At 40.5% G+C, this 17573-nt stretch overlaps 1 protein-coding gene across 10 annotated transcripts in view; it reads right to left on the bottom strand.

The window, feature by feature from the left end:
* The window catches only part of ST18 (ST18 C2H2C-type zinc finger transcription factor), a 119975-nt gene that overhangs the window by 13737 nt on the left and 88665 nt on the right, over positions 1-17573 (bottom strand). For all 10 annotated transcript variants that reach the window (XR_012157219.1, XM_073331199.1, XM_073331197.1 and 7 more), the window contains 4 exons: positions 15578-15823; positions 9314-9429; positions 4636-4698; positions 3791-3859 (listed from right to left, as the gene is read on the bottom strand). Coding sequence is in view for 9 of the 10 variants with exons in the window: in XM_073331199.1 (XP_073187300.1) it covers positions 3791-3859; positions 4636-4698; positions 9314-9429; positions 15578-15823 (494 nt within the window). In the remaining variant the exon portion in view is untranslated. The remainder of the gene's footprint in view (positions 1-3790; positions 3860-4635; positions 4699-9313; positions 9430-15577; positions 15824-17573) is intronic.

The following is a 17573-nucleotide window of genomic DNA, read 5'->3' as shown; positions in this document are numbered from 1 at the left end:
ATAGAAGGGGAAATTTGAGGCTGAGAAGTTATGTCACTAAAGGTCACAGAGAAAATCAACATCATAGCCAGGAGAAGAACTCAGGAGTTTCTGTTTTTTAGCTCTGTACAAAGAAAGGAGACCACATCTATTTTACATAGGATATGACTGGGTATTTTATTTGGCAAGTGGGTCTTGATTCCATTTTAGAGTTCACGGGCTTTTTTGTGTGCAGCAAACAGAAGCCTTCAAATCTGAAAGTTTAGTAACAAAATATTTCAGCAACCTAATGGAAAGAAATAAACCTGTGTCTTACTGTTATGACCATACTTTCTCACTGGTGCTCAGATTGAAAGACATGTTGGGTGTGCCAATGCATGTGGGTCTGATCTAAAGTCTACTGAAGTCAGTAAGAGCCTTTTCATTGACTACAATGGGCTTTGGATCAGGCACTTACTGGTTGAGTGACAGATATTATGGTTCAAAATTAATCTTGTACATATTTGAAGGGATTTTCTCTTTTGCCGTTAAGTGTTCCTTTTAAAAATTCAAAAAGAAGAAACACACCTAGGTGTACAAAGTAGTACTAACAGCAAAAGGAAAACATTTACCTTCAGTCGCTGTGCCAGGCATTTGTGCATTTTTGTACATTTTTGAGTACTAAAGCTAAGCTTTCCCAAGGGCCTTTGAACACTATGTTTTTTTCCAGAGTATCAGAATTACAGAAATTCTGTGCCAAGTAACCTTGTACTGATCCACTATGGAAATTCACATTGTTCAATAACCCTGTACACATCTCAACGTCTTACCTGTGGTGGAAGCATTGTGGTTGGGTGATCTAAGTACAGGCATACTGCGCTACTATATTAAACACCTAAATATACAGTTGTAAACTCTCTTTTAAAGATACAGTTGCACCTTTTAGAAGTGTATTATTCTATTTTTTTTACGGCATCAATATTTAAACCACAATAGTTGGGGGATCAAGTGGGTTTAAAAAATGATAAAGAACTAACTTATATTGACAGGTTTCAGAGTAGCAGCCGTGTTAGTCTGTATCCGCAAAAAGAAAAAAAGTACTTGTGGCACCTTAGAGACTAACCAATTTATTTGAGCATAAGCTTTCATGAGCTGCAGTGAGCTGTAGCTCACAAAAGCTTATGCTCAAATAAATTGGTTAGTCTGTAAGGTGCCACAAGTACTCCTTTTTAACTTATATTGGTAATTAACCACAGGAACAACTGACCAAGGGACGTAGTGGATTTTCCAGCGCTTGAACTTTATAAAATAAGACTGCCAGTTTTTCTAAAAGGTATGCTACAGCTCAAACAGAAATTATAGGCTTGATGCAGAAATTACTCAGTGAAAGTCCGTGACTGTGTTATGTGGGAAGTCAAGCTACATGATCATAATGGTTCCTTCCGGCCTTAAAATTTGTGAACCTTTATCATCTCAGGCACCAGGTAAGGTATTCTGTACTAGTCCTTTTCTGCAGTACTCTATGTATCAATAAGCCTCTAATTTTAAATGTCTTCAATCTGACTAAAGTGACCACTTTTAAAATCTGTCCTTCATCGCAAACTGTAGATTTGCTGAAAATCAGAAAAGGTATCTTGCTGGCTTAGTGAGTCAAATAGAAGGCAAAAGTTTAACTTGATTCTTGTGAATTAAATGTGAACATTATTGTTAAAATATATGCATCTGTTCTTTTTGATGCCATATATATCTGTATAACTATGTGAAATAAAACTAGGAGGATGGTCACTGGGGGCTTGATTCTATAAATACTTGTTCATCTAAGGATCTATCTACATTGCAATCAGCATTTGCAATGTAGACACACCATGAGGTTTTTTACTCATGTAGTCCCTGTGAACTAAAAGGAAATACTGATGTGAGTATAGCTACACAGTTGCGGAAGTGTTTTCAGGATCTGCATTTAGAGTTTATTTTCTCCTTCCTTCTTCCTGTTTTTTTTTTCTAGACAACCCTGTAGAAAAATAGACCTTTTTTAAAATGGAGTTTTATTTAAAATTGGATAGAGCCACATTAGTTTTTGGTCAAACCTGAAGTTGGATGATCTATGTGTAGCAAATAATTTTACTGGACCCTGTTTCTCTTTTCAAATGGTCTGGGAACAAATTTTGAGTTTTACTATTTTGCTGGTTATTTGAAATTCAATGCTGAACACTTCATGCAACCTATTTCTGCTTCTGGGCTGTTCGTGAATTTTGACTGTATCTTCCATGACTCACAGGTTATTCACAGTATGTGGCTGGTAACTCAGGTCACATGTTGTTGCTTCTCTTTCCTTATTATGCAACTGAAACTTTATAAGCTTTAGTTAAACCGTATCTATGTGTGTATACAAATATCACTGTTCACATGTGGCTATGTGGGTTTGCATGCAGAACAGCCATTTTATTTTGTTTGTGTGAACTCAGGTCTGAGTTCGTGGAAAGCAAGTAAAAGCGCTGAATCAGTGACTGGTTTAGAAATTGGCACCATTTTCACAAATCTTTGTTCTGTCACTCTTTCCACAGCTTTGTACAAACCAAACTAAAACCAAATGTTGTGGAGGTGAGTTCAGCAGGCCCCAAAGCTGAAATGTCAGCACCTCAGAAATGTCTATGCTCTGAGAACAGCTTTCACCTCTTGCCCACATAGCTGGCCTTTCCCTGCAGCCTTTACTCTGTCCCTAGAGAGCAGGCTTTCCTTGGCTAGAGTCAAACAACATATTTTTTACAATGCAGGACAGCACCTGAATGTCATCACTGGAAGCGTCATTGTTTTATTTTGGGAAGCTGACAAACTTTGTAGCTAAATCCTCAATTAAAACCTGGATTTGGCCACCTGTACTTGAAATGCAGGTAAGGCAGTGTAAACGTACCATCATCAGAACTTACTTTCCTCTATTTGGACTGAGGACGACTCTAAATATCGGCAGGGTGTACAGGCCCACAAACCCCCCACTACGTTCTATGGCAGGACCCCATTTACTGATGCAAAGAGAAAAGAGGGCTGGCAAACCTGACAAGAGCTACATCTACACTACAAGCAGGGGAATCACACCCCTAGCTTGCAGTGTAGCTGTAGCTAAAAAGCACCAACCATCCTTTTACTTCACTCCCATCTGTTGACAAAAGCGTCCATTAACTAGGTGATTGGCTGCCAATCCCTTTTCTGACTCCCATGGCCAGCTGTGCAGATTACTGAGGTCTGCTTAAGGCCCTGTACATCTGCCTATCTACTGGGGCCTGCAAAACCCTTTTTTGTCATTTCATGGTGAGAAATATGCAACACTGATTCATATGATTTGACGGCTGCCTCAGTGTCATTAAGCTGAGGGTATCTATCTAGTGCTGGAGGATGAAGACAGAAGATTTGCAGGCTTGGCTTGTTTTGGTTTTCAAATGTCTGAATACTTATCTTAACCTCTTTGATCTAGAAATCAGACTGGGTATTTTGTGAGATCAGATTCTTTGTAAGATTTTGGTTCTTCCTGGCTCCAGCTGGTTCAGAAATACCGTCAGAACAGCCTCTCTTTCAACGTTTGGAGTATCTGCTCTAGGTTCGGGCTAGTGTATGGATATGAAGAGGTGCAAAAACACGCAAACCAAAGAAATGAGAGTCCAACTTTTCGTAAAGGCTTTGGTTTCAATTTGTTTTCACGTTTGGGACAAGGGGTTGAACTGGCCTTTATTTTACAAAGATCAATTCTCTCCTCTATTCAATAGCTGCGTTTGTTTGGGAAACATGCCAATATGAGATGAACAGCAACCACTTTTTCCCCCCTGTTGTCATTACTTACTTAAGCTCCTGAGAGTTGGCAGCCATAAGGGATTTTAATGTCTTGTCGGCTAATGGGCACCCAGAAACACTAAGGAAAAGAGATGTGAAACATGTTTTCTTCCATAGGCTAAAACAGAACTGATTTTTCTAGAAAAGCATTAATTATTATTAAGGAATAGAAACAGTCCCTCTCCCCCTCCCCCCAACACTTGCTGTTGGCAAACGAGAGCTAGACAATGCAGGGTAGTCAATCTTTAGATAGGAGCAGGTTACTTGCTCAGCGCTAGGTTCTGTCTCATCCCAAAGCAGATATGCCTGGGGCTGCTTAGAGTACAAAGAGCTTTCTCACTCTTTTGTGTTGCCAGCATAAAGAGCCGTAGTCCATATTGTTGGGGAAAGGCAAGGACTGCTTCCTCCCCACACGCAAAGGGAACAGCAGGACATGGGACCATTGTCCCAACCCAGAGAGGAAACAGGGGATACCCCACAAAAAGCATTTGCAAATTTGAGAACTTCAAAGCCACATGTACTAAAGTTTGTGAAAACCTACTTTTACATCTGTATTCATGCCAGTAGTGTTTGCACACTCATCCACTTAAAGACGCACAAACAGTACCACACGACTTATCTAACCAATCTCAGCTAAACCATACAGCTTGCATAACAAATGATCACAGTGAACTGTTTGGAATCAGCTAAAAAAATCTTGCGAGATATACCACAAGAAAAAACAAAGGCTGAGTTTGCTGGGTACATTAATTTGCTGAAAATTATTTGCCCAATAGTGTTGCATATAAAAATATTAGAAGCTGACTGTACATAAAGCAGCTCTACTTCCTGTTATGAGTTTCTGTCATTTCTCACCTGCGGTGTGATGCATAGTTTCCTGTTACATGACCACTGCCATCACATCCTGGAGTTGGGCAGCTGTGTATAGAAAGTGCAGTTAGAATTAAAAGTGTTTCCAAATTATGTAAATACAGATCACCCTTCACTGCTAAACAACCTACCACATACCAGCTTCACACCAACTACATTTGATATTATCTAAAATCATTGTTATCATCATGACAGTACCACTCTCGATTGAGGCATGTGAATTAGAACACAGTACAGTTGTGTAAAGTTTCATAACCCATGTGAATCAAAACAATGTTATGTATCTCTGGGCTGAAACCACCATATGTTTTCCATAGATTTTGCAGTTACCACAGATCATGGTGCAGTCTGGCTAGTTTCATTACTGCCAGCTATTTTTTATGACAATTCATAGATTTTAAGGTCAGAAAGTACCATTATGAACATCTAAGTCTGACTTCCTGCGTAACAATAGGCCACAGAACCTTTGTCAGCAATGCCTGCATCATGCCCATAACTTCTGGCTGAGCTAGAACATATCTTTTAGAAAGGCATTTGATCTTGATATAAAGACTTCTAGTAACATAATTAGGTGCCATTGTGACTTCCAGGACAGACATAACAGACCATTCATCCAATTACAGCCTGGAGTGATCAGGTTCAATTCCCTAGGATGCTTCTGGGCTAAATTCAGCAATAACAAAAAATGATGGTGTGTATGTAAATTGTGTAAACTGGCAAAATTGTGCCACGTCTCCACTAACATCCCATGGGCTTCTACCAGCCAGCTGACTTATTTCCTTAGCTCAAATTGCATAGGTTTGTGCTGCAATGTCACATCTTGAGTTCAATCCTTACTGTTGGCCCTAGTAAGGGGATAGTAAATTACAAGATTAGTGTAAAGCGACTATAAGTGGCAAAGCACTAAAAAATTGCTCCAAAGGAGTAAAATAAGTCTGACTTAGGCCATGTCTACGCTACAAAATGATGTCAACCTCACTTACATTGGCATACAGCCATCTTCTTTATTAAATTGCTTGTGTCAGCAGTGCACATCCTCACCACGAATGCTTGTATCTATTGCATTGTCTGTGTGGGGCATTATGGGATGGCTCCTGGAGGCCAGTAACAGTCAACGTAAGCAACACAGTGTCTACACTGACACTGCATCAACCTAATTACATCGACTGTGACTCTATGCAGCTTGGGGAGATGGTGTTACTACATCAGCATAGAGAGACACCTATGTCAGCAGGAGCCAAATTTATGTGAAGACACTTCCACAGTGCAGTTGACGCAAGGTAGCTTACGTTGACCTAACCGTGTGGTGTAGACCAGGCGTTACTCATTGAGGCCTGATTCTCATTCACACTTAAGTCCCTGTATACTGCTCTCACAGTGTAAAGCAGAATGGACAGGAGCAGGGATGAATTATGTGTACATATGTTTTAAGGCTCTTTATGGTGTTGGAGTGGTATAAAGGGTCCGTTATATACCTGAAAATCAGGCTTTGAGGGGCTTATTCATTGTTGCTCTCTGAAACCTTTATATTGATTCAATCAGGGTCTCAAATGAGCCAGATGTGCTCCGTCAGAGCTCTCCAGTGTAGAGGAGTCTCCAAAAGGCACAATCAGTGTAGCTGGCTCTATATCACCTCTTGCAGGATGGGTATGGCCAGGGTGTTTCTATGACCTGGCTATTCCCAGTTGCTGGAATGGCCCATTGGGGCTATTGGAAATCATCCTCTGTGTATAGATATAATTTTTTTTAAGGGCCTATGTCATTATAACAACTTCTGCATGATGGAGCCACTTGTACTGACTTGCTCAGTATGTTCTGGTCTCAGTGGGCAAACAGTAAATACTGTCTGCCTGCAATATTGCCTATGGATTCTTCATCCAATGTATTAAAAATGTTTCTTGTTTAATTGTCTGGACAGGCGCATTTTAGCTGTGTGTGCAATGTGTGCACTGCATATGTTTTAAAATTGGGTGCAATTCTTGTAAGTAATCTTACAATATGGTTAAGAAAGGACACCCAGTTATTACAAAAAGAAGGAAAATGTTTTTATCAACATCTGGAAATCAGCCCAAATCAGAAAGTAACAAACATCACAAAAGAAAATATATTAATGTTTTTAATAAATTCACAACCGTTTTTGTTGTTGTTTTAAAAGAGGCAGAATAAACTCAAGCCTGAGGCCATTTAGGTCATGAACTGCAATTGCAGATACAATATGGTGAGCAGCCAATATGCAGATTGCACTACCAGAGGTGGAAGATTCACTCAACAGAGTTTTCCCCTAGGAAACGTAATTTCCAGAGACAGAGATTGAGTCTCACTGACTCAGTGCCACTGAGTCTGCAAAGCAAATAGCAGGACAAGGGTTGATGTCATGGAGTTCAGCTGTGAATGAGTCTGCAGTGATGTGCTATGGACTATCATCAGTACATGGTGCAGACTGCTTTTGTCTTGAGGCGCCTACCAGGGTTGGGAGGCAGAGGGGAAAACAGAAATGAAATATGTATACTGAATCCCAGGTGAATATTAAATTAGAGACAGAGCAGTCTATGGATGTCAAAAAATGTTTTAGATGTTGACAATGTTTTGATGTGAATCCAAAGATTTTTCAAGGAGCCTGGCCAGGATTTTAAGACATGATTAGTGGTCTTGGATGTCCAACAAGAGACAGTTGAAAAGGGCCTAATTTTCAGAAAGTGGGTAATCAGCTTTTTCTGGAAACAAGGCCCCTCTAGGGATTTTCAAGCTGGGCACCCAAAATCACTAGTCATTTCTGAAAATCTTGGCCTGTGCATGCAAACTGGCTACGGGCATTACACATGTAAACAGACTGGTGAATAACATGACCTCCATTCAATCGTTTTAAATAATCTGCCTGTTTGGAAGTTCTCAGATCTAATTCTTCTCAAACTGAGTTATTAAATAACTTTCTTAATCAGCACATACGCTGCTTTGTTCCCTGCCACTTGAGGCAAATCTGTATAAGCCACAGTTGGTTTTGGTTTTTATTGTTTTAAAAAGGTAGGTGCCAAGTGACTCTGCTGTGTTATTCTGTATTTTTCCACAACTGTGTTGCTTTATCAGATAACAAAATGGCCTAGTCTCTGTTAATGCTCAAAAGCTGCTTCATTCTCCTACTTTAAATCTATGTTTTTTAAAAGGAAATGAGACATATTATAGTTCAGATTGTGCAAGTAAGGGAACAGTCTCTTTACACTGTAAACACCTTGAACAAGGACTGTTTCTTCATCTATGTTCAGTACAGTGCAGAGCCTGCTGTTACTGCATAGCAAATACTGACAACAAGGACATGCAGAAAGGAAATGACTCTGAGACAGACCCCCACATTCATTTGTGGGTCCAGCTCTAGGACACAGGCCATTTTGCAAGGAGACCGTGGGCCTGATTCTCCACTCACACAAGTTTTACACTGGTGTAACTTCACGGCCTTCATTGGAGCTTCTACTGAGTTACACCAGTGCAAACGAGAAGAGAATCACGCTCTGCATATTGGGGATCTGAGTAAAGAAGACAGTTAATTATTATGTAATGTACAAGGCAGAGACTAGTTTTTTCTATTTTGAGCAATGGCCTTAAAACACTTTGTTCATTCATCAAGCACATTATGTTGTTCATCATCTGGAATACATGGAATGTACCTGGGGACAATGCTGCTCAACGGATTTTTTTTACAGTCAGTGCTACTTGTCTTACATTCAGCACCAGCATTTAACAAGTCTGAACTCCTGTTATGTATTGTAAAGGAACAGCTGAGGTTTCTTTTAAGAATGATCCTTTAATCTACAGCACCTTGAATTTATCCTCAGTCTGTATTATTCTCATACAAAGGAATTTCAGACTCTTGATTTAGTCCTTGAACTAAACTCATCTGAAGCTGTTTACCTTCCTACCTTCCTGCTTGAGAACTCTGGGATCATCTGGTAATATGCACACATAATGTAACATATGGATATGGATGCTGATTTTCCATTATCTTATAGAGGGGCAGCATGCATCTTAGAACTACACTCATGGTGACATCTACCTGCCATTCTGACATCGACATCATTGTGCAGTGTGTGTGGTAACCTCTGTCTTTAGCTATTAATCTTTTCTGAGTTTGCACATGATTCTCTGCAGATAGGCAGGACTAAGTCCTTAGTGAGTTGTTTGTCTTTATGGTCCGTATTTTTTATTGGCTCTGCTTCTTTTAAATCCTAGAGCTATGCCCTGGATTCCTACACAAAATCACTGCAGGGGATCTCCATGGAGGATGGATGGGGATAAAATCTATTTTCCAGAACAGTAAGAGGAGTCTCAAAACAGCCACTCTGCAACCATTACCTCAATCCACCTGTGTAGTAGTGGCTGCTGCCATTTTATTACCTCTGTGCACGAGAGGTGGGGTTAGACAGTAAATCTGTATAGTCATGAATCCTCCATCCAGGCTGACAGTCCTCTCCTGACTTGCATTAACTATAAACCTCACTGCTGCCCAGCCCAAGAGAGCCACAATGGAACACTCTTGTGTAGGAAGCAGTGGGTGCAGAATTCCCCTGTACTGCTCCTCCAAAGCAGCTGACTCACAGACGTTCTGCTGTGCTTAGTGTCTGTAGTCTCCACAGAGGAGGAGAAAGGAAAACATGACATTTTTGTGACTCACGTGATGAGTTCCTTCTTGAGATCTCTTGGATGAAGCTTGGGTTTTGGACTCGGTATGGAGACATCTCCTGGATACTTTTTTTCCTCCGGGTTTTCTGGGGAGCTCAATGGATCTTTCTGAAATATCAGATAAGAATGTCACAAAGGGTTTTCTCTCTTCCCTGTCTTTCTTATATTCATCCAATCTTTTGTTTGTGTGTATGTGGGGAGGGTGGGGGGGACGACACCTCTTGAAGAACATACAGGCAAAATTATCTAAGCTTTTAGCAGTGATGGAGATGTGGTAAAAGATTAATGCACCATATTTTGAGACATTGAGGGATAGATGTTTTACCATCTGCAATGATTTATTTGTAAAATAATTCGTAGAGGTCTGGAAGCCACACAGGTCTTGAAACTGTATCCTAGTTTATATTTGGAAAATGATAATGCTAATGAAATAAAAATCCATAGAGAAAAGAAGGGGTAAAATACAGCCCTTGGCCAGAAAGTTATTGAATATTTTTAGTTACAGAACCTATAGTTTTGCAAGGGGGGATTACTCTGGTTTTCTTCTGCAAGTAAGTCACTGTGCTACTGTATGCTGTACAAATAAATATGATTTGTACCATAAACAAATAAATCATTAAGCTGCAGTCTAGGAGATGTAAATTCAAACTCCCTAAGAGTGTGGCATGAGGTGATTTTTTAATCTTATCCAAATACTAGATTTTATGAAAAAAATCACAAATTCTCTTTGCAATTTTCTTGCAGAACCATAGGAATGGGTCTTCAATTCTAACCCGGCCTGTTCATTTGTAGATAAAAATTTAAATGTTACCATCTGTTGTTTTGCTGTTTAATAGATATTATGGAGACATAGTAGTCACTCCATTGAAAAGACATTTTGGAAACCTGAAATACTGAATATTACAGTTTCACTTTTTGAAGACTTCTCCTTTTAGAATGTCATTGCTTCAAAATGGCTTGGTCTAGAAAGTTCAAGATTGTTTTGTCCTCACTGAGGACTAGTGGCTTTGAATTTTTTTGGAAGGTTAAGTGGTTCATTTTGGAAAGATTCATTATGAATATGTGAACCTTGAGAAGTCTCCAGAGTCCCTGGCAGAACTATAACGTCTGTAGGATTCCCTGCTGGGATTCATGACAGTTTATAAACTCCACTGGAGCAAGGAGACCCAGATAAGTAGGCTTTGCAGAAAAGGCTTAATAAGACCAGAGATTGCTGCCTATGGTTAGGACAAGAAACACTTTGGTCCTGCAAAGCTCCCAGACCTAGTACTGTAGGTGCTTCTGGCCTTGTACAGTTCAGAAGCTCTCCAGGACCAGGGCTGGGGAACTGTGGCGCTCAGAGGATCTCTAGGACTGGAGAGAACCACAGGGATAGGGATTCTGTTGAGCTGATAAGCACAGAGTGAAGAGAGCAGCATAAACTGAATGTGAATGTGGACTGCAAATGGAGCTTCTGCAGGGATGCTGGAGCAATTTGTATAATGGGGGTGCTGAGAGCCATTGAACCAAACTGTAAACCCTGTAATTAATGGAAACCACTTCAAACCAGGTGGTGCGGTTGCACCTCAGCACCTCTATTCCAGCACCTATGAGCTTCTGCCTAGTGGGGGTGTTGCTTCTGATAAAGCTACCATATGCTCGCCAGTTCTGGCAGCTCACCTATGCCAGTCTGTAGCTGGTTCCTGTACATCACTTCCTTCTGCTTTCAGGTGTTGGCTATCTATTGCCTACTATAACACATATAATCCTTGTCATATTGTTGATACATCAATTACTGCTAATTTTTGCAACTGCATCTGTGAGGTTAGATTGTTTGGGAATCATCTCATATGCTACTATAACTAACATAGACAGTACAAATATTTGCTTCATTTTTTTTCTACACATTTTTTTCATGGTAATTATTAATACTTTTAAATGCCCAAAATTCAACTTAAATTTTACGCTTTAGGGATTTTGTTTTTAAAGGAAAATTTCAGATAAAGACAACCTTAAATGATCCAAAAGGTATAATTATCTATTAATTCACTTTAATTTTAATTAACATAATATAAATATTTATTCATTTAAAACATTATTAAAAAGTAAATATAAAAACCTAAACCTGTGAAAGTAAGTACAATTTTGAGTTAATGTTAAAAAGCAGCATTTGAAAATCAGGAAATTTAAAAAATGTTGTTCAAAAGCCTAAATATCAGAGTTTTGCCATCGATTTCAAAGGGGTCAGAATTTCTCTCATCAACTTGATCTCTGCCCTTTACTCTGACCACCCTTCCGTATGTACTTTTCAAGTGCTAACTGTTGAGCCCTATTATCAGAGAGGAACCTCAGCACTATAACTGCCTATGAAGAGCAAATCCATCATTAATCAGAAACTAGAGACTGGTACCTCCCTGCACCCTGCAGCATGGGCCAGAGACCACAAAAAACCTCACAAGCAGGCTTAATGTCCCCATTTACCTACTCCAGATTCTTTTGATATCCTCTATGTGAGTCAGCCACTAGAGGGCTGCCTTTTATGTGTGTTTTATGTTGCCCTCTAGTGACTGACTCACATAGAGGATAAGGGACCTGTTAATGCTTCCATCAAAGGGATTTGTTTGTGTGTGTGTATGTGAGAGAGATTGAGAGATCGAGAGATACACCCAGGTGTCTCTTGTGTGCAGCACATACATTCATTAGATAGGGTTGCTTGCAAGTTACAGAGGGCCCCACTGAGCTGCTTGGGACCCTAAGCAATTGCTTAGTCCACTTATGCCTAGTGCTGGCTCTGGTTTGAATGTTTTGACTTTCATACATTTGGGTTTTTTAAATGTTAACTGTGAATTCCCTGCATTGCAATAATCTAATAATACTCTTTTATATTAGGAGGTACTTTCTTACAATCTTAATTCCACTGTAAATAAACTTTTTGTCTGAGATTCTTTGCAAAAGACAGACGTTTTAAAGGGAAGCACATAGCATGAAAAAGGTGCTAATTAAGATTAAGGGGATAATAAAGAATCTGTCTTTTTCCTGTTGGTATTCTCTAGTATATTTCTGAAGGACAGAGACAAACATTTAAACCAATAATTTCCCTAATAGTTTGGGGGAAATTATTATTTTTCAAGCAGCATGAAATCCTGGGGGCTGGGGAAGTTAAAAATCACAGTAGTAACTAGAAGGGAGGCAAAGGGGCCATGCAGAAAGACACTGAAGTTCCTTGCATGCCAGGGGAGGCTGGAGGAGGCAAACTGGGCTATGTTCATGGCCAGCTGGTCCCTGACCATGCAGATCCACTGGCAATAAACACATGTATGAGCTGTCCATTGGCCCTTGAGTAGCTAGTCCTTCTCATGCCCTTCATTACCAGCTGCAAGCTACTACTGCAAGTTGAGGCAGAGAATTCTTTCCTTGGCTTCACAAACGTAGGGCTGAGCATGTAGACCAGGTACCTGGGCTGTGCATTCCTCTAGTAGATTTCATATTTACTGTGTGACATAAATGCTTTATAGAATGGGTCAAAGAAACTCCCCCCTCCCACATCTACTCTTTTTTTCACTTATGGTAAAAGAGAATGGGTGGATACTTATCTCAGCTAATTAAGCGCAAAGTACAATTTCCAGACAGCGGAGTTCGGATGAAATGTTAGAATTCTAAAGCATATTAGATTTAAAAAAAATCAGAACCAGGGGTACATTTTCTACAAAGAGTGTGTGTGTGTGTATTCACGCGCGGGCACAAAAGAAAGCAAGCGAGCAATGAAATTCCATTAATGTGCAGATGGAAGTTTATATTGATTTCAGCAAAGACCAGAACATAATGGTAACATGAATAACAGATAATAGCATCTGGCACTTTTAAACATTTTTAAGCCCTGAAATCTTTGGAGAACTGACAGTTGAACTAAACTGACAGCTCTGGTTATTTCGCGGTGCTTTCCTTTTTAGAGAGATGTTGAGCTTTTTCCAAATTCAGAATTTTTTTTTTTTTAGGGGGCATCTGGACAGGCTATTTCACTAAGTGAGAGAGAGACAATATTTTCTGGAAATTACCACCAAAATTAAGCAACTGTTGTGCATATGAACCAGATAACAATGAATTAGAAATAGATATTATCATTCATTTGCCTTGCATGGGGATAACTGCCAGGCTTCTACTTGCAAAACAGAGCCATTGGTCCTGAGACTGCTGGACATGTTAATGTTCTCTGGGAGCAGAAGTGGTCAGAGCAGAGGTCTTGGGCCAGATTCCTGATTAGGGACAAATTGCAGACAATTGCAGGGGTGCAAAGATGGCTTTATGCTCAACTTTGTGGCCTCCTCAGTGATGTCACTGATGCTGATGATGCTGTGCCTGGGGCCAGTAACCACACCACAATTGGCCAAAACTGTAGTACGGGAACAGCGTGGCATAGGGGTGTTCTACCCGTGCCCTCTTTCCTCTAGCCATAATCCCTTTTCTACGCTACACTGGCAGCAGGGAGGAAGAGTGGCATGAGAGCTCTTTGCCAGGTCTGCAATACCAGTGGATTCCCTGGCAGCAGGATAATTTTCTCAAGGCTGGATATACCTGCTGGCAGTGCAGCACAAAGGGGCCATACTGCAGGGAAGAATCTGGTCCTCTTACTCACTACATAATTTAAGCCACTCTCCAGCCACTGTCTGTCTTTTCTCAATAAAAATTGTTATTCCAGATGCTTAACCCTGGGTTACAGATCAGCATCAGCACAGTGGGGATCACAGCACTTAGCTCTCCAGGACACGAAACCTACCATACGACCACCAAACACCTGGCAGCCTGTCTTGTGGAGTCTCGTCATGGCAACTGCCTGTACCCATCCTGAGAGTTTTCTATTCATGTGACTGATACCCTTTTCCTTCCAGGCATTTTGAAATACTAGAGGTGAATCTCCATCCTCAGCTCTTGGTGGAGCTATCCTGGTTAAATATGTTACTTTATTAAAGTTCACCAATCATGATAATTCAGAAAAAAACCCCACTTCTATAATAGCTACAATGCTAAAGTGCTACTATTCTACTTCATACAAATACAAATGGGATGGCCATATATTTGACCCTGAACTAAAACTCCAGATCTGAACTATGGGGAACTTTGGGGCTGGAACAGAACTCTGCAACTCAGGCCCATCTCTGTCCATTACCAAGATTCCATTTAGTTAGCTGCCTATGCATATTCTTCACCATGATAACAAATCCAACCAAACCTTCTCTGCACCCTATTCTGGCAGTGAAGTTCAAGAGAAACATGCAGCCAAAAAAAAGAAATAAGAAAACCAAAGGACACTATGCTGCCAACAGTCAATAAAAAAAATACATGAAAGGGGCAAAACAAAGACACATAAAGCAAGAAAATTATCAGCACTGGACACGACAGTTACCATATGACCACCTAACACCTGGCAGCCTGTCTTGTGGAGTCTCATCATGGCAGCTGCCTATACCCATCGTGAGAGTTAGTTTTGGGTGATTTATTTAGGTGAGGCTGTTTATTTCCATTGATATTCCCTAATTCCAGCGATATATTGGGGAATGGGCATTTCTGGAATTTTAATTTCAGACTGCTATCTGGATCTTTGGACCCTGCAAGACTTGCAATAGGCTGATGTGAGCAATGCACACCTGAAATGTGTCAGAGAAACACATTTAACACTTTGTCCCAGTGAAAAATTATTGTAGGATTTCATGCCTGTATTTACACATACCCAAACATAGAGATGTCTGGAATGCACAAAATAATAAAGTTGCTTGGAAGAATTATATTGCACTTCAAAATTATAAGGTTACTTTGACATTTTAAAAAAGACCAAAAATATACTACAGTTAGGTCATGACCCTCCAGCCACTGGAGAGTAGGGATACATTTTCAAAAATGGGTTCTAATTTTGGATGCCTTAGGTTACGCAGGTTGAGAGCCTTTCCAGTTAAAATGAACAGCTGCTTTACAAGTGCCCAACAGTTCTAAAAGTAAGGCCTTAGGGCCAAGATTTTCAAAAGTGACTAATGATTTTATGTGCTCTATTTGAGACATTAAAATTGGCCTGATCTTCACAAACTGCTGAGCACCCACATTCTGCAAATCAGTCTTCGTTAAGATGTATCAAATTGGGTACTCCAAATCAGTCATCACGTTTGAATATTGAGTCCATGATGTCTCACGCTGGGCACAGAAGCACCCAAGATTAGAGGTCACTTTTGAAACAGAGGGGTTTAGTGTCAGTTCTTCAACTGCTCTAACTGAAAAGCTGAAAAGATACCTCTTTCTCTTCCTCTTTCCTGCCAGGTGTCTTGCTATAGTTGATTGGTGTATCCCAGCCCTCCTGTTCACAGAGAGCCTGGTAGAAGGCCGCATTTACCAGAAAGCTGCTTGTTTTGAAGGGAGAAGAGGAAGGAGTAGGAAGTGCTGCGTTGGAAGAAGTTAGAGGCATAGCCTTGTCCTGGTTTCGGTTCTTTTTCATGCTCAAATCCAGAGTGCCATTTTCATCCACTTCTATTTCAGCTCCCTGACATATAACAGGAAATAGAGAAATGTTTAGACAATGCACAGTTTGAGGCTGCAACATAGCCATGTGGTGCTTTTAACGGATAATTGTAAATGCACTCTTTTATTTAAATTTATCTGAGTCTAAAACCAGCTTTTAGATTTACATCAGTTAATGTTTAATTCTTAGGCAGACTTAAGTGTAACCTCAGTAATGCTCTCCAGGCTCCTGAGCTTAAACACAGTAAGTAGCATTTAAATAAGATGCTTCTAAAATGTAAACTATACATGCTAAATCTGAGTTTATTTAAAAAAAGTTTAGCTTTAAATCTTCTTGATCTTTTTACTCTTAGAGAGAACTATGACCCCCATTCACAGTTAAAAGCATTAATTCCACTTAGTTCATCAACAGCATTATTATTACATTTCCACCCTCTCCTCCCTCATGCCCCGGAAATATTACAACATCTGTAACATGGGGGGCGGAAATGTGCTAAAACAGATGAAGAATTTTTCCCTGGTGTTTCATACATCACTGAAAATAACATATTGCCTTCATCAGAATTTGACTTGGAAAGCACCTTTAAAAATATTTAGTACAAAACAAGTGCCAGATTGTGCCATTAAAGCACAGACCTGCAATGGGAGCAGGGTAGAGCCACACCAGCATAGGGAGAGTTCCAGGAGGCACCATGTACGATTCCTCTCGGAGATCTCCATGCAGCATACACTGTCCTCTTCAATGGGCTAGTTCTGTTGGCTGGTACGTGTGCTTATGCTATGGTAGGCTTCATCCTTGCCCCTCCCTCTCTCCTTGTGTCATCTTGAGCCCTGGTAGCAGTGGCTGCTACTGCCTCTCTTATGAACACAGGGAAGGGAAAGCTCCTTGCTCCCTCCCCTTCTCCTTCCACAAGCTGACCATAAAAGCGGAATATAAGACAGAATTCTTGGTCTGGCAATTGTATCCTTAAAGTGGGATGCAGTAGCAGGGGCTACGAATATACATCCCATATACTATATAATTTGGGCAGGGCTGCCCTCGGTTTTGTCAGTATTTGAAGTAACAATCCAGCTCTCCCCCTGCCTGTTGGGTTTCCTCACCTCTGAAAACACACCACCCACACACCTGGCCTGTCTACAACCTCATTTAAGAAATTGCAAACCATCTTCCTGTCACTTGTTTGTGGGGTTTCCACTGTCTTGGGGGATCCCCATAGTCTCTGCATGGACAGAAAAGCCATGAGGTGGCGCCAAAGAGCAGGTCTCAAATCAAGAAGCAACATTATATGTGTGTGTGGATGGGGGTCAATTAGAAGAGTCACCTTCTGCCACAGCTCACAGTTATTAGTCATATGGGACCATGGAAGGAGAATCTGGTTTCAGGCTGTGAGTATGTATGGCTTTCTGGCTTCTGGAAGAGCAGAGATCTGTGTAGTCTTATTGCTTAGATTGTCCAGTCTTAACAGGCTAACACTGGCTTTAGGGTTATGGGCTAACATCAGAGTAAAGATGACTTATCACGCAGTAAGTACAAAGATGTCTGCAGTTAACACTATATGTTCTCATTGTTATTGTTTTATTATTTGTATTGCAGAAGGGCCCAGAAGCCCCAGTTAGGGCTTGGGGCCCAAATGTGCTAGGTACTGTATAACCATAGTATAACCATAGTAAGAGACAGTGACTTCCTCAAAGAGCTTACAATCCAATACAATGGAATGGGGAGTTCTGCTTCAGTGTTGATGGTATGATAGGCCACCCTGGCTGGACTCAGA

Source organism: Lepidochelys kempii, chromosome 2 (assembly GCF_965140265.1).
Source record: "Lepidochelys kempii isolate rLepKem1 chromosome 2, rLepKem1.hap2, whole genome shotgun sequence".
NCBI classification, from domain to species: Eukaryota; Metazoa; Chordata; order Testudines; family Cheloniidae; genus Lepidochelys; species Lepidochelys kempii.
The sequence above is the reverse complement of the archived record's forward strand: the minus strand, read 5'-3'. Positions and strand labels throughout refer to the sequence as shown.